Genomic DNA, 24,752 nt, shown 5'->3' with positions numbered 1-24,752 from the left:
AGGCCAGCAAATATACTGGTATAGTTGGAGTGATTCAAAAACAAAACAAGGAAATGAAGAGCCGATCTTCCTAATCGTTTTCCATCAATTTTATACCAATTTTTTTGTAAAGGTCTTGTTGAGGGGTTTTAATTAATGTTGAAAACTGCACTGAAGTTTCTTTGTGGAGAGAAGTTGTGGTTTCAAGGTATCTGGTACAAACATCTTGACTTCAAACTTAAATTGTGTCCAACCTCCTTTGATTTGCACAGGTAGCCAACTAAATTGTAATAAAAGGTTTCAGTCTGCCTAATTATCCCCAAATGATCATTTTTATAAATCTGAAGGTACAAATTTGTGTTTTAAAAGACCAAAATCACTCTTTCATAATTTTTGATAACAATGTGGAGTTGTGTTTTGGTTCATCTGTTGAAGAATATGCCATAAAACGAGTATTTATTTAGAACATTTACTCAGTTTTCTGGGAGTGACTTAATCAAAGTTACAGAATGGAAAGACCTTAATTCAGAATCGTTCCTAAAACAGTGGTGCTCTTATGACATCATCAGAGGTCACATGACATACCCATCAAGTTAACTCTTAGCCTCCAGAACTGAAAGTTCCACTGGAATGAAACTTAGCATGGACTCAAACAAGGATGTGATATATAAGCATTTGGGTGACATCATGATGATGTCATCCAGTGTTTTTATTAATGTTTGTTTTCTTCTTGTTTTTTTTTTTCATTCTCTTTTCAATGTGTCTCTTGAATATACAAGGTATTTTCAAAATTCTTTTTGAAGAGCTCTTTTCATCAAGGGAGATATGCTTTGTGTTGAGCAAGTATTATGACATCATGATAACATTAATTGGTGATTTTTAACCACTACCAGCTGGGGACTCCGGGATCGGAGCCGTATGGTTTATATGTGTGGCCGGGGTCTCCGAACTCGGACAAAGGAAACAGGGCCCTGTAACAAAAGACCGTACTCCGAACAAAAGACCAGGCTGCTGGGCATGACCGGCATTTTTCACTCTCAAAAGTGGTGATAATCCAGCATTATTTTGAAACCGTATACCAGGGTTTGGGGTATTTAGAGCAAGCGGATTACCACCGGGGACAAAAGCTCTCCACCACCACAGCGATGAGCCACACAGCACTGCTGCATACTAATCTGGCCCCTATTGAAAAGAGGTCAGCAGTGCACTGAGTCAGGTTCGTGAACAAAAGACAGCTGTATAACACCGCACAATCTGGGCTCTGTTTACAAGGCTGCAGGCCTGGCTGAAATATTCGGGTGTCAATGAAAGTCACCTGTCAACTTAGAGTAGTGCCTGAAGATTACTCCGTGCGGCTATAAACGACTGTTAAATGGAATGATGAATTGTTGAAGGATTTTGAAAACGGAAAAAATGATAGTCATGCCGGCCCAGGATGATATCATGCGATTTATTATTAAATCTTGAAAATTTATTAAGAACCAGTGACTTTATAAACAATTTCTGGGGGGGGGGACTTAGGTCACTTCTCAATTTTGCATCTTGTTGAAAGCTGCACCAAGGAGACACCTCAGTAATGCAGACTTGATCCTATAACAATGGTGTTGTGATGACATCTTTGGACATGACACGCTCAAAAAATTTGACTTCTTTGCTGGGCAATTTCTCAAGAACCTTAAGTGTGAAAGAGATGAAGTTTGGCATTGACCTACTCCAAGATAAGTTTTATGTGAAAATCGAAGTAAAGTTGTGATTATGTTGGCTACTGATTTTTTGTTTATTTTTGTGTATTTTTTTCCGTTCAACGTATCTCTTCACAAAATGGTATTTTCAAAAAATATTTTTTGAGACTTGTAATCAAAGTAGATATGCCTCAAGTGTTCAGCAATGTTGTCATGATGATGTCATTAAGTGATATTATGTAAATATTTAAATATTGTTCAGTCAAAACTTACGTATAGCTTGCACCTATGCAGAAGGAATCAGAAAAGCCCTCTGGTTTGTTGCAAACAAACAGAAGAGCTCCAGTTAGCTGTTTTGGGCACTAACCGAAAAAGCCTTTGTTTTCCTTAAAATGGGCCATTGGCTTTTTCAAAATTTTGCCAAAAACGCATTCTTTATGCTCTGTTTTTGTCTTTTTCACAATTTTGTGAAAAAGACATTCTTTTGTTTTTTTGGGGGGGCGTTGGCTTTCCACAAGTTCCAGCAAAGGCTTATTGTTTGTTCAGATTTTTTTTCTTCTTCTCCATCTTCTCTTCAAAAGTCCATTCACTTTGTAATTTTTTTTCTCACCAGGATTTAAGTCCCTTTGCAAGCTTGTATTTTCATTAAATTTGCACAAACCAAAGAATTTTATTTATTTTGATTTTAGAGAATTTGTTTTTGCCTGTTGAGTTTGTACACAAATTCAAGGTGCTATTTTTGTTACTTACCGATCTTTAATCTCCATCAAAGTCATACCAAGCACAGATCCTATAACAAAGGTGATAATAATGATGTTGTGATGATGTAATCAGTTTATTTTTGCTCATAGAGTTTTTACATGAATGCAAGGTGATATTTTTGTCACTTAGCAACCTTTAATGTTCATCAAATTTCTACCAAGGACAGACCTTAATAAAAAGATGATACCAAAATAATGATGTCATGATGATGTCATCAAGTGATTTATTATTTGGGTTTTAACATTTATATTTGCCCAAAGACTTTGTACACAGTTTTCAAAGCTTCATTTTGGTTACATAGTGCTCTTGCGTATTTATCAAAGTTTAACCAAGTTAAGGTTTATATACAGAGATCAAACCAAATAATTATGTCATGATGATGTCATCAGGGGTGAGATTGAGATTAAAGTTGTCCTTTTTTTTCCTGTAGGTTTTGTACATGTTTTACTACTATGCAGTATTTGTGATCTCAATCACTGAGTGTTCTCAACTTCGATTCAGGATTACTATGAGAATTAATTTAAAGAAATCGAATAGGATTTTCTCTTTCCTTCGATTACAAATATACCCAAGATTCAAAATAAGTAATATTTAAAATAAAAATTAAAAATGATTGTCGTATTATCCGGCCGGGCTGCCGGATAGGTTTCTGCGCCACAAGTGCAAGGTTCTCATTGATACGACCGTGATTAATGGACGACGACACTGTCTCTGTTGTTTACTCTACAACTGACGGAATCTTTATTGAAGCTCTCCTCAATAAAATAGGGTTAACAGACTGATTGGATGGTACATGGGTCGACAGGCCAACGGACAGACGGACCCCTGTAATTTTAGGAAAATAACACAATTACTTACATGTACAGTAGATAATACAACACTTACTACACACAACCTGCATGGTGCAAATACTGTGCACACACACTGGTAGTAAAAAGTCATGAGTCATACACAGTGGTTGGAGTGTATAGCCTTGAGTTCTTGTTATAACCAAAACATAGCTGTTTCTGAAGGAATGCGACCAATTACACAACACTTTCTTGGGTAGTCTTCAACACAACACATCTAAAATGATTTAGCGCACAAATAAAACCTTTTAATCTGTGCTGTAGAGCATATACTAACTTTCCAATCTGGCATACAAAATCATGTAAAAACAATAGCAAAAGTCAGAGTGTGAAACTGCTTTGAATATAAATATAAATATAATTCCGGAGCTAACCTGGATATTTTAACTTGGCTTCTCTCCTACTACTGGCTACATCTGCCTCAACACAATTCAACATGGATGCCACTTGAGCTATATAATAGAACAGAAATTTATCCTTACAAGGTGTACAATCATCCTTAATTACAAACAAGGACATTGTTGAATCGAGTGTGCCAAACAAGGGTGTAATCAGAACAAATGGAGAGAAGAGTACGCTGTAAAATAACTTGATGTGAATGCCATGATTGGGATTGATCATAAAAACAAGCTAACAATACAAGTCCATCAACATCAGAAGTAACACAGTCTATTATACTAAGTAATCAAAATAAGTTTAAAAATGAAGTTACACAAAGGTATATTACTAAGGACAGCAACTCACCCCATATGGCTACTGTGTAGACTTAGTGTCGGGCTGTTGACCAGTGGTCTGCTGGGTGGTGTTGCAGATTCAATTCTGACCCTGACATAGGCTCTTAAATGCCTGTTACAGTCTCTTGATGGGCATTTCCATCAAGAATATGATTGGTCACTTGCAAGTTTGACCAACCCTTCCTCAAAGTTTGATTTGCATATAAGCTTCCCCATTGGTCAAATCTTTGAAGGTTCATTGTGTAACTCTGCTAATCAGCAGGATCAGCAGATTTTCTCCCAGGGTCCCACAACCTGCAACCTCCAATTTGATGAATCTCTCAAAGAATGAAAACCGGCATTCTGTTTCTAAAAAAACTTGGTCGGGACTGTAGGAAAGTTCCCCTAAAACAATGGACTTGGTAAGGAAGTGAGGTAAACATCATGACCTCCACCATTGCATACCACAGATAGTTCCGTTTGGGTTGCATAAGGTTGGAAAGTATCTCGCGAACGAGGGGAGCAGAAAAAGAAATGTAAGATATTAAACCCACACAAATTATACGTTTTTCCATTTCTTGACATGATTAATATTATTTAGTAAGTAATTAAGGTAATAATTTGTAACAAAAACCCTATGATTCAAATGCAAATCATGTGACATGATTTTAAGGGTGCTGTTTTTCCACTTGCGTTGAAAATTCTAAAAAAATTAATTTTCAATTGATGTCTGTGGATTTGTTTGAATTGCCTGAAAATTGGTGAATATGATGACACTTGCCCATTCCACTCGTGTGAAGTTTGAGACAATGATGTCATCAGACTGGAAGTTACAAGAAAAAGTCCATTTATTCTTGAAAATTCAGTAAAAATCAACCATGAAAGATATAAGCATGAAATGTCCATTAGATGATAGCTTAAACATTGGAGTTAACTGCATGAAGTGCGTAACTGGTGTACTTCTTCACTTATAAGCGCCGATGACAAAACACCCCTTCCAATATTTGCATACCCAAAAATCCCATTCGCATATTATGCATCGGCTACTTTGTACATGGATTCGCATTATCTGCCTGTAATGTAGGAAGCGCACTGTGCGTAGGGCATATACTAGGAGCTGGCAAATTACCAAGCACATGGTGCTGAGAGCAGATCAGAATGTATGGAATGCCAAAGGGACAAATGTTTAATATCTCAAATTGGTGCTCTTTCGACGATAACAAAAATGTTTTGTATCGTATTTTGTATTGTACGTGTCTGATTGGGTTGAAACCTGGCAGATAGTTGGGAAGGAAAAGTTAATATATGGCAATTGACCTCATGTAATGACAATGTCATCAGCAGCTGAGTCACATGACATTAAAGGTGCATCCTTTAAAGTACTGTATCTCTTGAAGTGTATGTCTGATTGGGTTGAAACTTAGCAGGTATTTAAAAAGGGAAGTGTTATAAACGAAATTGACCTCATTTGGTGATGACATCAAATGACAAATCATGTGACGTGAAAGGTGCACTATTTAAAAATCTATATCTCCTGAAGTATATATCCAATTAGGTTCAAACCTTTCAGATATTTTGAAAGGGAAGTAATTTAGACGACTACTGATGGTGGCTCCAACAGGTGACATGTCACATGACATGAAAGGTGCATTCCTCAAACCTCTATATCCCCTGGCATTCATGCTCCATCGGTTGAAAGTTTGCAGATAACAAGAAAAGGAAATGTCCTAATTTACCTGATGTGATGATGACATCATCAGATGTGGAGTCAAAGATACATGCACTCTTTAACCCTAACTCCCGAGGGTGTGTGCAAAATCATATTGAAATTGGAGGATTCAGGAGTGTTAGGGTTAAAGTAGGTTATTTCCTGAAGTGCATGCCTGATTGGGTTGAAACCTTGGACCCAAATGGTCATGATGAAATAATTACTCCATCAGGTTTGTGCAGTAGATTGGTTGTTCAAGTTAACAAAGGAATGCGAAAAAAGCCCTCTGTTCTGTTGGCAGACAAATGAGGTCCATTTTTTACCTTCTTTTGCTTCTTCATCTTCCTATCCAAATCTGGCAGGATAACACGTCTGTTCATTCTACACACAAGTTTTGGCCTATAGACAATCCTAATTCCCTTCAGACTTTGCAGATACAGTCCATTTCATAACTTAGGTTAAATATTGAGCTGTGAAAAAGGCTCATTTATCAAGCTACTCCCTGCTGACTGAATACGTGCTCAATCTGCATTCCCAAACATTATAGCCATTTCTCCAACATTGTCTAAGGTATGAACTTAATTTGTCATCAAATGTAAAATTATGAGCAATTCATTTTTTGTACTTCGGTCAAAACTGGAAGTGCTTCACAATTTAAAACTGGTAATAGATGTAAACCTGTTTCCAACGGCTTTAGTCTTTTGTAAGATATAATTATTCAAAACCTTTGTACCGCTTACATCAAGCAACCTGTTAGCAACAGTTAGAAAAATGTTTTTTAAAAAATGCATTTCCCTTTGATGTCCATGGCAAAGTTGGCTGTAAACACCTAAAAATCAGAAGATATAATAACCTTAACACAATAAGTTTGTTAAATCTGAAGCAGATGATTTTATCAGACCTGGAAGTTCCAATGAAAAGACCTATAATTTTTCAAAAGTTGTTAAAAAGTCGATCTGGAGAAATGTAATCTTTCATTGTCCATTAAATGGTAGAGGAATTATTGATGTAAATTGTAAAAGACATTTGGCTTGTCTTTTTTCATACAAGGTGTCCATCATTACTTAGCATTCTTCTTGAAATGGGGTTAAAAAGACAAATCAGAGTGTGGTTCAGTGGTTAAATGTGATACTGCAGATGTACAAAAGACGTCTCTGTTTCCCTCATGACATCATAGTTGTCTTCCCACCCAAAGAGATCACACTGAGATTCTCCTTTTACTTTGAACAATTTTCCAATAATTATTTGCAGGTTATATATATTTTTCCTTCTGACTGGTAGTCAGTAATGTCTCAAACTAGAACAAACCAGCAAATCTTTCAACTGTATATTCCATGATCAGTGGCATCATGATTTTGTCATCTTGTGATCCTTTATTTTGTTTGTAGGCATGATAGGTTTCTACAGTTCAAAACATTATTGTGATGTTATTTTTTACAGAGATATCAACCTAAATTGCCTTTTCAATGATAAAATGTTCGATAAAACCAAAAGTACCAATGTTAAACTATCTAACATTTATAGACTCAAAGATCAACAGATTTTCAAAACAGACAAACATAGTGTTCCTCTTGTCTTTTATTTTGTTTGGGGGGGGACTTTTCATTTAAATATGCATTGCCTCAGCCTAAGAGTTGTTATCTCACACAAGTGGTGACCCCCTTTTTTGGGGGGGTGATATGCAACAAAATTCTTTGATGTCATCCAACCAAAATATCCATGTCACATGTTTACATCAAACATTCTGTCTAGTTGGTTTCAAATTAAAAATGTTTTAAAACATAATTATTCTCTTACCCCAAATTTTTCACAGACTTCAAAACCCATCCACTTGGGGAGAGGACAGTTCAGCTTCTGAATTAAAATAAAGTCCTTTGGAGATTGTGACTCATTCCAAATACCAAATGTCATGTGAGTTCACTCTTAGAGACATCTGTAAGCTTGTCTTGGGTGTTGGCTACTACAATTAATAGAGGGGGATACTCATCACAGCGACGGAGGGAAGTGGACAAAGCCTGCGAGCGACCCTGTAGTGTAGTTTAGCATGTGTGTGGTGAACGTGCTCAAGCCCAGCCTTTTATGCTCGTTGAACCCCAACCTAACAATACACTTCATTCTACAGTGATTAGTGACAAAATGCCTCATAACAATTCAAAAGAACATTTTCGTGTGCTGCATACTTCAGAATGACAAATTCTCAGGTGGACACGGGAGGTTCCATACTGGCTTAACCATCACAATTGTGCTTTATCAACCATTTAAGACTAGTCACTCAACAGGCTCTTGACCAACAGGAATGCGTAAACTGTCTAAGTTTTTATGGATAGTTTAGTTTATGTTATCTAGAATGAAGTAATTTTGAGAAAGACAAACTCTATGATGTGTGAGATCATTTTGCCAAAATGAAGAGTCATTTAACTCCCTGGTGTTGACATTGTAATCTTTTCAAATCTTTTTAAATCCTTAGGTATCGTTTGTTGAGGGTGAGTGAGTAAGAGTTGAGGGTAATGTTGGAGCTTACTTGGGGGAATATCTCTTTTGCCCATTATTTGTAGATCACTCATTTTGTTTTTGCATGTGTGTTTTGTTAAGTGTTTAATTTATTTCAGAGATACGTGTATTCCCCAAATGGCCAAACGTTTCATACTAGAGATTGAAAACTTTCAGTCTATGGCCTTCAACCTACCCAAATTACCAATACATTTGCATATTTCCCTAGTCCATTATGCCTTTCACAAACTTCTCCATCAGCTGGTAGTGCTTCCTCAACTCCCATAATGCCCATTGGAGCAGCCGCCATGTTCTTCCTCTTTTTCTTAGCACCATTATGATCAGATGTGTATTGTCCAAGTCCAAGATTTTCAAGAGTTTTTGTTTGCTAATTCTACCTTCTGTGTTATTTCTCAATCAGCAGCTAATTCCTAATATCTTATTGTTGATTACTATACAGCTTGTGGTAAGACGGTTTAGTTTTTGGTCACATTTTAATGCCTTTCTTTTTGGACATGGGTACGTTAGGCAATTGCCTGTTCTCGCAATAAAGCTTGGGTCTAGAAAACTCGTTGTGTCTCTTTCTGTGGCCTTTAAACTGCATTTATTAGTCCTTTTTCATGCCACACTGTTGTGGTTTGGTTTACCTTGTGTGAGGTAATAAAGATTGCGTTTTTACCCCTCACTGCATTTGATTATTGTCAGACATGTGTACGTGTTTCTCCTTCATTTCTCCCTTTTTATGTATATCATATCAGACTTCATGATCGGGAGACTTAATTAGGACATCCATGCCCCTTCTAGTTTTTGCTTGTGGCAAGGATGCTTGGTCTCTGGTTAGGGGCTGGTCTACGTCAATGCGAGCAACAGATTGTTGGCGTTTGTAGGGACACTGTGGTGTGGCGGTTTTGGTCCCCTTGAATGCCAGAAATAGAACAGTATGTTGGTTCACTATTCCCTCTCGTTATGGTCGGTAAGGGGTGCAACCTAGCGATACCCTAATTTACATCTGCCTCCCTTGTAGCTTTTAGTTGCCCAGAGTTTAAGCATCAGGCTGAAGTGAGTAGGCCAGTTCACATCCTCCCTGGGTTGCCAGACTGCAGTGGGCAGGGCCACCACTGATATGGTCGACAGGCACAACCCAGTGGCCACAACTCTTCACGCTCCAGGCCGACACGGTGGGCTTGATTGCAGGCATAGTCCCTGAGTTCCTAACTGCCCTCCCTGGCAATGCATTGGCCGTCGTCAGGTGTGAATCTACCAGCCCATTCACGCTCCTCAACAGGCCTACTGGAATGTAGCAAGTCACTATTCAGAACCAAACTAGATCAAGCGACACGTTGCAGAACATGCTCGCCAAACCTCCACAGCCAAACAGTCAGTGGCTTCTATACATTACCCTACATATACAGTAACGTAGGCCAGACCTGTCCTGGCCTCCACCACCCAGTCTCCCGACAGATCCACCACGCCCCTTGGACTGCTTCGCCTCTGGACTTTTGGTCTCCATCCCTGGTCAGTCAGACTTCTCAACGCCCTGTGCCTGCCCAGACTTCCGACAATGCTGGAGCACAGCGGTTCCCTCCAGCGGATACGTCTCCGACCAATCCAGGAAGAAATGCAAGCTACAGACTCAATCTTCCTCAGATCGTCCTTCCATGAAAAAGAAGGTGAAGAACTTACAACTCCCCTTCAACTTAGGAAGTGCTATGCGCTATTTTGGAAACCTTTTGGAAAAGTGTTAACCTCCACATCATCCATCTACTACATACCCGGATCTGCATCCCTACTAGCCCCCTCCGGCCTGTACGTTCTTGCCCTACTCCAGGGCTGAGCAGCAGTCTTTGAACACCACGGCAGTATCAGCCACTGGCTGCTGGGAATTCACATGAATCCAGTGCCCCTCACCCTACTGAGGCTAACACCAATCCCAATCCACATGCACAAGATCCTGTGGATCTGTTATCCAATGAGGAGGAACCCTTCTTGATGGGTAGCCTATCCTCCTCAGAGTCTCACCTTTGCCTACTCCAATGTGAGATGGTCCAGGTCCTGGGACTTTCTTGCCCTGCACCACAACAGGATAGCCAGAACTGTCTGAGCTCCTGCTTGACTGTGTTTGTGTTGACAGCATGGGAAGACTGGCTAAAGCAAAATGCTGGCACCCCTATGCCCGCTTTTGGAACTACTACCACTTTCTACTGGGTGATTTCGAACTTACCTCTCTGTGCCCGCTATCCCTGACACAGCCGAGGGCAAGACAGTGGCAGTGACCTTTTCCAAGAAAACCAGGAATCAGATAGAATCAGCATTCTCAGACATGGATCATGCAGCTTGTACCAACATTAAATGCATGTCTTTCTTGTTTCTTCCGACTGAATTTCTAGTTCACACGTGAGGACTCCTCTCAATTTCCCCTGAATTCAACACTTTGGCCTTACATAGCCTCAACGAGTCCCACTAGTAGGCCTTGAACTATGCATCCATATTTCTCTCTGAGTTATGTCTGCGTGCAGAAAAAATGTTATCAAGGAAACTCTTCATGTTCAGCGAAGACCTTCACAGGCCAGTTCGTCAACCCTCTGGAAACGCAGGTTAAGCAAACCGACCCAGCACAGATCTCTTTCTACCAGCCACTAAAGACTTCCCCCAGGAGTGGCTGTAGATCTAACCCAGAACTGAGGCAATGCAGACCCCTGCCTTCTTTCAGACAACCTCAGCATGTCCATGCCCATGATGTCCAGGCTGTCTCCTCCTCCTGGGCCTATTTGAAGGGGATTCCCGTGACTGAAATATGTAAGATGGAATGTTGGAAATCTTCATCAACATTTACCTCTTGTTATCTCAGTGATGTCTTACAGGGGGATCACGCTCACGGACTGGCTGTTCTCGGGATAACATCATGGCAACTCTGGTGCCGGCCATCGTAGACCCTTCAAGTGAGTTCATTCAAGCAACCTCCTCTATTGAGTCAGGGGTTTTACCCCTTTCTTTAAGTTGATATTGCTTGGACCTATAACTTCTGGGACTCTCTCTTATGAGTGTATGGTAGTGAAACCTCGCCTACCCACAGATACTTACCTTACATACCTTCTGTGGACATTCATTTCTTTTCGTGCAGTTGAGAAAACTTAGTGAAAAGACTCATTTTTTTGAACTGGGAACATGATTTTCAGCTTTTTTTGTACAAGGTTTCCTTCCTTTTACAACAGATGACCCCTACCCCAAAATGCCTCTAAACCTCTTTTCCAGAGAAGGGGAAATGTCCTGTAGATGTTTCCACAAAACGTCTTGTTTTCGTGCATCATGTGGACATCTTTTGTTCACAAGTCCACATTAGGTATGTAAGGTTAGCGCACCTCCTCAGGCATGATGCTACTCTGCTACTGTTACCTGGGTAGGTTGAAAGCTGTAGACTCTTCCCCACCTGGAGTGGGTCGAGTCTATTACTGAATACCTACCCAGCTTACCACTCTCCCTTCCTCCTCCCCACTCAACCTTGGCACTCTTGCATGTCGAAAAAGAGGAAGAACATGGTGGCCCCTCCGCTGGGCATTATGGGAGTTGAGGGCACACTACCGGCAGATTGAGAATTTAGCAAATGGCACAATGGACTTGGGAAATATGCAAATGTATTGGTAATCTGGGTAGCTATTCAGTAGTAGACTAGGCCCACTCAAGGGGGGTGGGGAGAAACTAATGTCCTGGCCAAAAGAATCCAACCCACTCTCTTTACAGGTATGAAGAAATAAGAAAAATTTCTTTACATCTGATGTGGCAGTTATTGTGAAGTATCCATGTGTATTTTCCCAGCCACAAAAAGCACCAAACAGTGAGCTGCTGCCTTCAAAATTATGCTGATTCCACAGAAAATGCATCTGTTACAAAAGCAATACATGGGAAATCACACATTTAGGGCCAGTTTGCTAACTGATGACTGCACTTTATAGGCAATACATTTTAGAGCAAAGTATGCACTGTCCAGGATGGTATGATCCTTTACCAAATACAACATTAAGAAGGAGAAAGCAAACAATTAGGAAGTTAAAATTTCTTTTTAAATGTGTCACAGGAGAATGTCCAAGATGAAGGTGAACCAGTCATACCTAAAAAAAGATGATAAGGCACACATCGAAAGAGGAGCTCAATTCTCATCTTGTAATGGAGATACTGAGAAGAAAATCAATGGGGAACCCATAGATGACTCACCTTCCAATCATGTTGCTGCTTTGAGGAAAGCATTCAGTTCAGGTGACAACAAGCCTTACAGTAAGCAGGGGCGAGAACTGCTTAAGGTATGTATCATTATGCCAGATCTTAGGCCATGTTTGAATTACTTGGCTGCAGCCATAATAGTGGTTGCAGCCACTACCTGCGGAGTCGTGTGTAGTTTCCAGCCACAGCCAAGCAATTGCGACACTGCCTTACAGGTGCATTAAGCATTTTTACAGATGGAACACTGCATTTACTTGTACTTCTTTGTGCATATTTTATTAAGATTTCACCCACTGGCCTTTTATGTATTAACTAAGGAGGGCATTTTATTGTTATGTACTTGGCAGCCTCCATTTTGAATAGTTTATCTCTCTCTTCTTTCTTTTGGGGGCTACATGTATTAGGTTCCCTTGCTTGTATTATTAACTGATTATGTAATGGCTTTAGAGAAATAAACATGCTCCACTCATATGCTTACTTTTCACCTCCATTTTGGGTGCTCCATTTCATAAATGCTGAGAACCACCCGTTCCCCTTAAATGCTGGATCTGCCATTGTCTAATGACTCATAACTTTCTGCTTGGTTAACCACATGGACAAGACTGCACGTTTATCTTATGCACAAAATCAGTGGGGTGTACAACGGCATCAGGCGCATTGCATTCAAGTGTTGGTCCAGAGTCCATGTTCATAATTCATGATGAAGGGACTTGTGCAAGGAGCTCAATCCCCTTTCCTAAATGCTATATTACATCACTATAATGTTTACCTCTGTAGGGTCTGCTGATCTCAGATTTTTCATAATCTATATACAATGTATAGTGGAAATACAGTGTTGCGTTACTTGACATTGATATTTCCCTGTGTTCAAAATAAAGGCTAAAGACATCACTTTGTGTGGAGGAAACCTGAAGGAATAGTAGCAGCATAACATTCATTTAGGCTTGATCCACCACAAGTGTACTCATCAAATGTGTAGCTAGTCCGAAAGCATAAATGTCTTTTGTCTTCCATATTTGGGAAACATGTGTTTGCATGTGAGGAGTGGATACACATGCAGCCTGTGCCTAAATAAGTTCAAGTAGGATAGGGAGATGGGCATGCTTCCATGGATACTTTTGTCAGACTCAAACTATTTGAACTTGAAGTGATAAGTGTACATGAAAAAATGACTGCTTAGCCTTTAGTGTGGATGGGAGTAACAGCCATAATGTGTGGTACCAGTATGCTTGTCAAACCACTTGCTTTCATTTTTCATTTAAATTACAAAGTGGTATTGTGCCTGATAAATAAAAATTATTATTATTCTCATTTTATTTTAACAAATAACTGTTTAGCACAGGAACAGTAAGGCTTCAGATCTCTTGATTCCACACAAACAGCACTCTTGGATGTTTTGGATTTCTTACTCAAACAGATGGATAATGGTAAATTAATTGGAGTGTTTCATATCTCCGTAAAGCTTATGACACTGTTTAATTGCACAATTTTGCTCCAAACAATTTCATACTATAGGTGTAAGAGGTCTGGAGCTTGACTTGTTCTGGTTCCATAGTACCTATAGTTGTGCTCAAAATTATTTACATCCTTTGGAAAATAACATACTTTTCTAAATTTCTCATTTGTAAAAGCTGTTATGTTGGTGCTTCTGCCTTTTGTCAGTTTGTTGCAGTACACAAACCTTCGTGTGTTGGCTAACATCATTTGCATACTAATAGGTACGGCCCTAGTTTATTTTTTGCTCCTGGTCAAAATTATTCATACCCCACATTTACATAGTCCAAAGTCTCTTCTTAATAGTCAATAGTGTGGCCTTTGTTCTTGATGACTGCCTCAAGATGGTTCCTATAAGTGTCCACAAGCTTTCTGCATGTCTCCTGTGGGATGTTGGCCCACTCTTCCTCGGTGAAAGCCTCGATCCAGCTGGATCAGGTTGGATGGTCTCCTGGTAATCATTCTAGTCTTCAGCTCCCTCCACAGATTCTCTAATGGATTTAGATCAGGACTTTGGCTTGGCCATTCCAGTACGTAGACACCATTGTCCTTGAACCACTGCCTTACTACCTTGGTGTGCTTGGGGTCATTGTCCTGCTGGCACATCTAATCAGGTCCAAGCTGGAGTTTCTCAGCAGATACTTTCACATTGTTATCAAGGATCTTGATATAATCCTCCTTTTTCATGATGCCCTGCATTTTCTTCAAATGAGGTTCCAGGTGCCACTAGCAAAGAAGCAACCCCATAGCATTATGCTGCTACCACCATGGTTTATGGTTGGGACTGTGTTCATCGGCTTGTATGTGTGGAGAGCTGGGCTGGTGGAAGGGGGGTGAGAAAGGAAGGAGGGGGCCAGGCATGCTGGTTCATGAGTACATGTACCTGTGGCAGCCAGTGTTCTTAAGTTCTCTCTCCTTCCAGAGGGTTTATTCTATCAGTACAATAGTAGTAGTCAGTAGGCAGTCAGTAGTAGTTTTGTCAAAAATCAACGTTAAAACTCCAACATTACTCTACCTCAAATTTCATCTAAATTTCACATTTTCAATCCAACAAAAGCCATCCCTATCCTTATTAAACCAGTCTATGATAAATTGTGGGAAAGGTAGTAAAGAATCTGCAAAATAATGAATTTTATGCTACAAAAATGGAAGTAAAAGAAACAACATGATTACCTGCAAAGAGTCAGGCAGGCAGTGCCAAAACCAGTGTTTAGAGAGGTATTTATGTGCCAATGTAGTACAGTCTAAAACAGGCCGCCAGACCTCATAAATTTACAACAAAGAGAACATCGATAAAAAAAAAATAACAAATGTTATTACATTTCTAGGTCCTTGGCCCGCATTTCTTCCATTGAAGCTTATAATGAACTACATGTACCTGTGGCATGTCGGCCTGATTCGTGTGAATCAAGTTGGGGCGTACTGTTCGGACGATCACAATGCAATTAAGGCAACACAAACACACAGTTACAGTTGCAAACTTCAGCAGTGTCGATTTTTTCACATGACTCATCGGGTAGTTAGGACTCCAGAATTACAAATTGGATAAGATCATACCCCCCCAATCATCAGGCCGTTGGTGCTGCCTCCACTACTTCATCCTTCTATGTCTGACGCCATTGACAGGCCTTTTTCGTATTCCTTGCCATCTGTCCCATGCATCATACACACCCGTTTTTTTTCCTTTCGTTTTCAATGTCCTACCCAATAACATGTTTGCAGCCTCACGTGCAATGCGCTAACTTTCTGTTGGTTACTGGTCACCCAGGGTCACGCAACTTTCAGTGCCCCCGATACAGTGTGCTATATTTAGCTTGTACACTTCTACAACACATGTGTACGCCATATAATGGTCATCGTGCAAAGCCATTTCTCTACACCCTCCCCTACTTTAAATGATCTGCTCCTGACGATCCGGACCTCAAATTTAACCGCGTTAACACTGCTTAAATGTAAAATATAACAATCAGCAACTAATCAATTACATAATAGGAACACATTTACAAACTCCAGCCCGTTTACTTGGAGCTACTGGAAAGAAGCTACTGGAAGGATACCCCAAGACCTTCCTCACAGTAAGCCTACACAGCCTTCAGCTAGCCACGAGGTGCCTGAACCCAATGTCCACTACTTCTTTCAGCGAAGCACTGACTTTGGCAGGCGAAAGGGGTTGCTATGCCTGCCATTTGTGCTTCTCTTAGACCTCCGAACAGGTGATACATTTCTATTGAGCTCCCGTACTTTCTGTTGGTCTGGGAACCAAACTCGGAGTCTGCTCCGTGGCATCCACGGGGGCTGACTAAAATCCCAGTAAGAGTCATCCGAGCCAGACTCACTACGCAAACTAGACTCCCCAGATTCTGGAGGGCAAAGCCGTAGCAATTTCCTGTGAACAGTCTTTTGATCCCCTCCCAACAATGGTCGAATATGGTATACGTCACCATGTTCATTAATACCAACCCCTATTGCTCTCGTATGCATTTGCTAACTTATGCTGCCCCCGGAAAGCACACTTCTTGAGCAATACTTGCGTATCAACACAAATTGGTTCAGCATTCACTTTCAAATCGTAAGCAGCCTTATTGCAAATGCAGGTCTTGGACACCCTGTCACTGACTAGTTCCTTTGCCCTGTCAGTTTACTGTGCTTGCTCCTTCACAAAGTCCTGTCCCCAGTCACTGTCGGTCTTCCCCAGCATCTGGTCAATTGGGATTAAAGGATCTCTCCCAAACAGGAGGGTATATGGCGTCTCTCCAGTAACACAGTGCGGCGTAGTATTGTAAACAAATACCAAGTGAACCAACATCTCGGGTCACTTACGCCTATCCCGTTCGCTTAAGGATTTGATTAACCCGAACAGTGTCCTATTAAACTGCTCCGCTTGTGAGTTTCTCTCTGGGTAGTAGGGGGTTGTCCTGGATTTTGTTATACCATACAAAGTGCAGAGCTCTCTAATAACTTCCCCCTCAAAATTTCTCCCCCGGACGCTATGTGATCTACTTGGAATTCCAAACCAGGTGAACCAATTTTGCACAAGGACTTTGGCCACAGTGACGGCAAGCTGATCCCTACAGGGGACAGCCTGCACAAATCTCGTGTAAACATCTGTGATAACTAGTACATCCTCAAAACCGTCCTTTCCTTCGTCAACTTTGACAAAATCAATGGCAACCACCTCTAGGGGCCTGAACGCGAGCAAGTGACGCATAGGTGTCTTAGGCTTAGGTTCTGCAGCCTATATGGTTGCACACTGCCTACACTGACCAATATAACGGCGTACCATGGTGGCCATGTTAGGCCAATGTACCCGTCTCCTTAGGAGCCCACAAGTTCTGGTAACACTCTGGTGCCCCCATCCATCATGACAATCCTGTATCACCCGATGAACGAGACACTTAGGCAGCAAAATCTGAAATAATTCTCCATGCAATGGATCATTAATCTGACGGCAGAGCAATCCATCCACTCAACATAACTTGGCTGCTGCCACACCCATGCTCTCAACTCCGGTGACTCAACACCAAGGCGCCATCCGGCCTCCCACCATTTCCAGACAATGCCCAACTCCGAGTCTTCCTTTTGCAAGGCTTGCAAACTGGTCAACACAGTTGGTTGCCCTGGCTCAACAGCACCCCCCCCCCTTTGTAAGGACTCATGAACAGTGCCCCCTGAGACATCTGCCCGAATTGGAACTTGGTACTAGTATGCACTGGAAAACTCGTTCAACTTCAGTAGCATAACAATGACCAGGGTAGTGACTGAGTGCATCAGCACACTTGTTACTGACCCCTGACCTGAATCTTACATCGAAGTTTAACGCAGCAAGTTGAGCTACCCATCTCATCTCACAAGCTCCGAGCTTAGCTGTTTCCAAATGAGCAAGAGGGTTATGATCCGTGCACACCGTGAATGGCAATCCTACAAGGTAGTCACAAAATTTGTCAATAACCGCCCATTTTAACGCGAGGAGCTCTAGTTTAAATGAACTGTAATCAGGATAATTACGTTCGGCACCCCTAAGCCCTCTACTGGCATAAGCCACATGGTGTCGCCTCCCCTTCTCATCTTCTTGCGCAAGGCACGCCCCTACCCTAATCCCTTCAGAGAAGCATCTACTTCTAGTAGAAATGGCTTACTGAAATCTGGATAGATCAACACTGGAGTCTCTGTGAGTGCTTGTTTCAAGGTGGCAAATGCACTATCAGCTTCTGTTGTCCACTCAAAAATCTTCTGACTAACCTCATACTTTCCCTACCAAGAGGAGGTAACAACCGTGCAACAGTTTTGCAATCTTTGCGAATGCAGGAATAAAACATCTATAATACCCCGCTAAACCTAGGAAAGACCTCAGCTCTCCAGGCTTTGCCGGAATCGGCCAGTGTTTGACCCTCTGCACCTTGTCTGCATCCACAGATATGCCATCCGAACTAACTACATGGCCCAAATAAGACACCTTTTTCCAGAGGAACTGACATTTCTTCCCTTTCATCTTCAAACCAAAGTCAGTGATTCTAGTGACAACCTTATCCAGCCTACTAATGTGTACTTCAATGTCACCCCCCCAAAAAAACAAGAATATTGTCTAGATAGATCAGAATTTCAATGAGATTGACATCACCTAGACACATATCCATCTTGCGCTGAAACGTACGTGGCACATTTACGATCCGGAAAGGCATTCGGGTGTACTCAAACAACCCAAACGGCACCCGAAATGCTGTCTTTGGGATGGACTCCGAATCCATTGTAATTTGATGATACCCATGCGCAAGGTCAAGCGAAGAAAAGTAGTGCACACCACATAGGGCTTCCAATGATTCATCATCTCGGCAGCGGAAATGCGTCGTGCACTATTTTTGCGTTTAGCCGTCTATAGTCTACGCATATCCAGATTGTCCCATCCCGTTTCTTGACTAGCTCAATGGGTCTAGCATAGGCATTTTTCTGGATGATACCCTGTTCTAAGAACTTCTGAAGAAGTTCCTTCACCTCCCCAATATACTGTGGAGGTATCCTACGATACGGCTGACTCACCGGCGTGTCGTCTGTGGTTTGAATCTTGTGTGGGACTTGATCGCATGTACCCAGATCGAACGGTCCTTTTGAGAAAACCCTGTCATGTGTCTGGATCGAGCCTACTACACAATCAAGCTCATCACCACTTACCATCACCAAGCTTATCCCTGGCAGCAAACGATACGAGCGTCCATTTGCAAAAATATGCATCACAGACTTCTGAGGTTCATCTGTCCCTGGCATAGAATCTGGTTCCCAACAACACTGCTCCTCTGGGCCACTGTCATAATAATTTCAATCCAATGGAGCTAACACCCTATTTACAGATACCTTCAAACCCACTACCCTCCATATCTTAATCCAGCTGTAGGGTGGGGGAAACTTCACCGAGGGAGTTTAACTGAGTGTGCGGAGGGAGGAATCGTAACAGTTTGTGCCCCCATGGACCATGGCAACAAGATCGTTGACTCTGTTTCTGTGTACAACCTCGCATGAATCATAGACCGGTAAACCCCTATTCAAACCTAAGTCACCTGACAGTGGTTGTCACTGCATCGACCAAAACCTTACCCTGCTTCCCTTGCAGCAGTATGGTTTCCCCTCCCACACTTCTGAAGGAGCACAAACATTACATATCACGGAATGCACTTCCCTGAGGGGAATGGAGGTCATACAACATCCCGTACAAACAGCAACTGGTCCCTTCCTATTGGATGAAACCCTAGCTGGTTCCTGTTTAGTCAAATTGTGCAAATGTAGCGTCACATTCCATGCATCAGCATCCTTATGTGAGGGATCTACAACCATATCCTTTAACTGGTGCAAGACATTGCAACCCAACAGAGCTGCGCCCACTTCCCAAACCGCCCCCAGGAGTGTCTTTCACAGCAAGGAAATGTGCCTCAACCCTTTGGTTGAAAACCCGCAGAGGGATCTGGACATATCCTTCAACCGGTACCTCACAAGGTCCTACGCCAAACGCGTAAAAAAAGTTCCTACTGGTTCCACTCCTGCCATATGCGCAGCCAACTTGTCCTTAAAGAATGCTGCACTTACAAGGGAGGTTTCTGCCCCCGTGTCAAGAACTACACCAGCTGGGACCCCTACTAATTCTACATAAGCCCTTGGACTGCCATGTACCAATTTATCAAGAACATCATCGGTTGACAGAGAGCTAGAACCTGATCCCTTAACTGTATTTCTTTTGGGCGAGACCTCTTTCTTAAATGTATTTCCCCCAACCACTTGGCCCATAGTGGCAAAGGGGGTTAGTTTAACCCTCCCCCACTTTGTGGCTGCAAACCCCCTGGCTCAGTGCCAGCCTGATTGTTGGGCCCCTTCATACTTCATAATCTCCTGCTGCTGTTGCAACATTTGTTGCAACTCCAGGATGGGCTCGGTATTTTTACCCCTCATTGCACCGGCGACGAAAACATTGACCCCAGGATCATTTACTTCCTCATCACAGTCTGCTATGACGTGCCTAGCCTGAGCACGTGTTCGTTTTGGAGCTCTCTTGAGATCCCGAAAAGTCTTGAGTGCTGCATCACGCAATTTAGGGAACGTCTGTGAGGGCTTTGCTAACTCTAACCTTCTTAACTCTAATCTCACACTCTGACTACGTGCCCTGGCTACAAATTGCCCGATAAGAACTTTATAAAGGAGGGCTTTCAACGAAGTTTTCTCACATTCCAAAGATACTTTCAGTACCCTGTCATGCAACCTTATGAGAGCTCTAGAAAAGTCCATTAAGGACTCATCCTCCTGTTATGTATGCTCATACAATGCTTTATGGAGAGATTGCACCGTCTCCCAACCCCCTTGAACTCTAATCCTGTTTCTCTGTGACATTTTATCTCATCACGTGCCGTCCCTTTTAAATGATTGATGACAACTTGTGCCTTTTTACACTCTGTATGGCGGATATAATAGGAGACACTGTTAAGTTGGGTTTACTATGGATTTATCTACTTTAATAAGTTCCCTGCTATTGTGTCTTCTGTGGTTAAAAATGCTAATTGGATGCCCACTGCTTGCAAAGACAATCATTTCAAAAAGATCTCTAGATTAATAGAATTACAAAACCTTTTAGAAATGGTTGTCTTTGTGAGCAGTGCTGCAGTACACTAAATTGTGGTTATCTTCAGTTCTTTCCTAATAGACCTCATAGAGTCTTTTTTAGTCATTTGATGTTTGCCCTGTTGAGCATCCTGTATTCACCAATCGGTGGAGAATTCACAGACAATACCGTGGCAGTCTTTATTTTGTCAAACAGTAATCTCTGAGCCTGAGATTGCCTTAGTACAGCAAAAACAAGTCCAACATCTCAGAATTTAATACCAACAAGGCACAAATTCAAAAGTGGACCATCATACATAGTAGCAGGAAAAGCTGAGTGACATTGTCAAACTAAACCACTGCGAATGACTATGATTGATTCGTTTTGTGGTTAATTGATTTTTGTTAATTGTTTTGTTTTGTTTCTTTAGGATTATTATTTTGTTATTTTTTTATTGTACGTTTAGTTCCAAAACACATAAAAGTAACATGTCATAAAGCAGTTGGTAGCTTTTCTTTCTTTGCGCAGGCATTTCAGAATAAGAAGCAAGAAAGAAGGCATATTTGGAACCCAACCAAAGAAGGCTACTTGGAAAAACTGAGCAATACTAAGAGCCCTCTCACCTCATCATGGAATAGACGTTTTTTTGAGCTTACAGCCAAAGGACACCTGTATTACAGCAAGCGCAAGAATGAAAAAAATGTGGAGTCCATCTATTTGCGTGGTGTCCCTGTTGCACTAGAGGATGATAAAACACTGATTTTACAAACTGAAGAAAGATGCTATAAGCTACGGGCTAACTCTCACAAAGAAGCACAGGAATGGCTGGAATGTATTCTTTTTTATACACACAAACCAGCTAGTTTTCCTAAACGTTCGCTTACACCGAAGTCGTTTGAAGTGCAGTAAAACATTATAGTTATTCCACTTCAATAGAATGAACCAACTTTGAATTCCTCTTTGGAAACAGACAGAAACATATGGCATTTCCTTTTTTTCCTAGTGAGTGTAAAATCAACTTTTATCTGAAATATATATAATTATATTTATAATTGTAAAAATGTTTTGTATTTTATGAGTGTGTTTCATTTACTTATCTTTTAATCAGAAGTGTCATTGGGTTTCTATTTGAACAATAGTGAGCCAAAGTGTATCTTTTATGTTTGTCTTTTCAAAACATTTGACAATTTCTCTAATTAGGCGCTATTCCTTTTAATTCCATGTGAAGTTGGTACATGTTGTAATTTGAATATTATGAGAGGGTCCCTGACCAGGTGGGCTTTACCGATACGCAACATCAGATGCTCTGTAGTCAAAAACAAAAAAATCTTACAATAGACGGGGTAAACATTAACAGAAGTATTGTTTTTTTTTCATTGCTGTAGTCTGCAATTTCAAATCTGAGTAAATAGCCATGTCCAAGTTCAGCCTTTAAAATATCAGGATATAGATAGAGACAAGTCAAGAATAGTAAGTTTATCACTTTAAACATCTAGGCTGCTGCACCTAAACTGAGATGACAGTCTAATTTTTTTGCAGTCGGTGGAGACCAACCAGTTAAAATGTTGAACCAAAAAATTATTTTCTTTTGATTAAAATGATTAGACATGTGAAAGAAATGTAAACTACCCACTCAAGGTTAAACACATAGGTCCAGCTGATTGTTCGGGTCGGCCACTGAGTAGTAGGTCAAGCCATTTCTGAAGAACTATCCAAGTCTTTGGTCCACAAGAGGAAAAAAATAAGTAAATGATTTTCATTAGAATCGTCCGGGAGTTTGTACGTAAATTGCTTTTCAGTTTTGTAGTAGCACGCACAAGTCACATGTTAGATATACTGGTTTCGATTCGATTAGCTTCCATGGGGCATTCTCAAGTAATGGTTGTATACACTTTCTGCCAAACTAGAAAACTGTAGGGATGAATTGGTAATTTTGAGAGGCCAAAAACTATTATGGCGAGCGAATCTAAATTTTCTGTGAAAGCTTTTTGGACTTGCTGCGAATTGAGAGTATATTTTTGTGCTTTTTACACGTTTTTGATGGAATGAACATTGAAATAGACAAAAACAATACTGTTGCTTTCCAGTACTATGTAAGTACCGGTTAAGGACCAGCCCCCCCCCTTCCACTCGGCTTCTGCGCTCCAACGCCCACACAGACCAGAGCCGGGGTTTCCCACTTCATTCGCCTTGACCTTTGACCCCGGCGTAAACAACTCACGCACTTGCACCGCTCACACAGACCTGTCCACTTCACTTCACCCCCCTTTTCCACTCTGCTTCCCCGCTCCACCTGCCGCACCGGGGTTTCCCACTTCACCCACCTTGACCTTTGACCTCGACTCTCGCACAAACAACCTCAACCTCAAACAAACAAGGGGATTCTCAGAAAATTCTCTCTGCACCGAGGCTCTGAGAAAAAATGAGATTTATTTTGGAGATCTATAAAAATAACTAATGATGAACAAAGATTTGAAAAATAAAAAAAAATTGAAGTGATGAAAATGCAGAAGTAGACATTAGACACGTGAGACGATTTCAGGGAAATTATAGAAACTGGGAACTAACACTCAGATTTTTTTAATACGATCTCGTGCACTTTTTTATTTTTACAAAACTTTCATCGAAAAGAAAGCATTAGACAGGTTAAAGGGGATCGGCTCTTACAAACTACAAACGGCCTCAAAGTGCAGTTTAAATTGGAAAAACCTGACCAAACAGACCTGGGCGTTTTTACTTTCCCCTGCCAAAATACGGTTGTTGTAAAAAAAAAAAAAAAAGACGTGACTGCAGCACTCGCTGAGCAGAGGCAGAAACAAATAGAGGATGTGGAGGCTCACACGCAACGCAGATCAGGATGGGTCTTTGATAAAGTTGACACCTTTTACATGAACGTGGTGAGGTACCATCCGGTGGGTGCGACTTACATTCCAGTACCCGAGACAATAGCACTTAAGGAAGCATCATAAATGTTAAAAACAAAGATCAACAGTGTATCCGCTGGGCGTTGAGATCTGCTTTAAAGTTATATTCTGACAACGTCATAAGCCAGTTAGAGAAGAACCCAAATTACAAGATACATAACGAGCTCACTTCGATTTACGCAGAAGAAGACGGCTTAAATTTTGCTAACGTAAACTTCCAAACACCCATTTCACAAATCCCAAGTATCGAATTACAGAACAATCTCGCCATTTACGTATTTGGTTATGACAAAAAAGACGGCGTTTACGTACTTCACAAGACTAAGCGCTTAGATGATCCAATCAATTTGTTTTACTTTACCCGAGACAAAAAGAGCCACTACTGTTGGATCAAAAACTTTTCCCAGTTGACGGGCGATATTAATAAACACGAACTTTCGAACAGAAGTTAAGCAGACACAAAGAAGATTGCCAAGGGTTAGACTCGACGGCGTGTAAAGTTGTACTTTCAGAAAAAGGCAAAAACATTTGTTCTTGTAATTTGCCAAATAACTTGCTTTTTTAAGCAGTCTCTAATAACTGACTTGTCTGCGCCTGTCTATTTATGGAGATGATCCACAGCGCTTTCTCTTTTCCAATAGCCTTGAGGACTGTAAAACAACTTTGACAATTCTTGGTCCATTTTAAAATAAAGTAAACCCAACCGATACGCTGAAAAACGAACTAAAGTAGTTCAATATCGCACGTTGCAAAAGTACGTGGAACTCGGCCTCCAGTTAAAAGAGGTTCACCGCGTCAGATATAATCCATATAAATTCACGAATTTTCTGATCTTCAGACGGCGCGTAAAAATCTGATAATT

The 24,752-nt window shown here is 41.0% G+C and overlaps 1 protein-coding gene across 6 annotated transcripts in view; it reads left to right on the top strand.

The window, feature by feature from the left end:
• Positions 1–23,037, top strand: part of LOC110987750 (uncharacterized) — a 523,067-nt gene extending 500,030 nt beyond the window's left edge. For 5 of the 6 annotated variants that reach the window (XM_087138265.1, XM_087138261.1, XM_087138263.1 and 2 more), the window contains 2 exons: positions 12,255–12,477; positions 21,495–23,037. In XM_087138265.1, coding sequence (XP_086994391.1) covers positions 12,255–12,477; positions 21,495–21,875 — 604 coding nt within the window. In that variant the 3' untranslated portion in view covers positions 21,876–23,037. The remainder of the gene's footprint in view (positions 1–12,254; positions 12,478–21,494) is intronic. The other variant, XM_087138262.1, reaches the window with a different exon arrangement.
• The last annotated feature ends 1,715 nt before the right edge of the window (positions 23,038–24,752 follow it).

The sequence above is a fragment of the Acanthaster planci genome, linkage group LG06, assembly GCF_054643075.1.
Source record: "Acanthaster planci isolate LZ-2023a linkage group LG06, COTS_SCS, whole genome shotgun sequence".
Lineage (NCBI taxonomy): Eukaryota > Metazoa > Echinodermata > Asteroidea > Valvatida > Acanthasteridae > Acanthaster > Acanthaster planci.
Note: the sequence above shows the minus strand (reverse complement) of the source record. Positions and strands in the feature narration are given on the sequence as shown.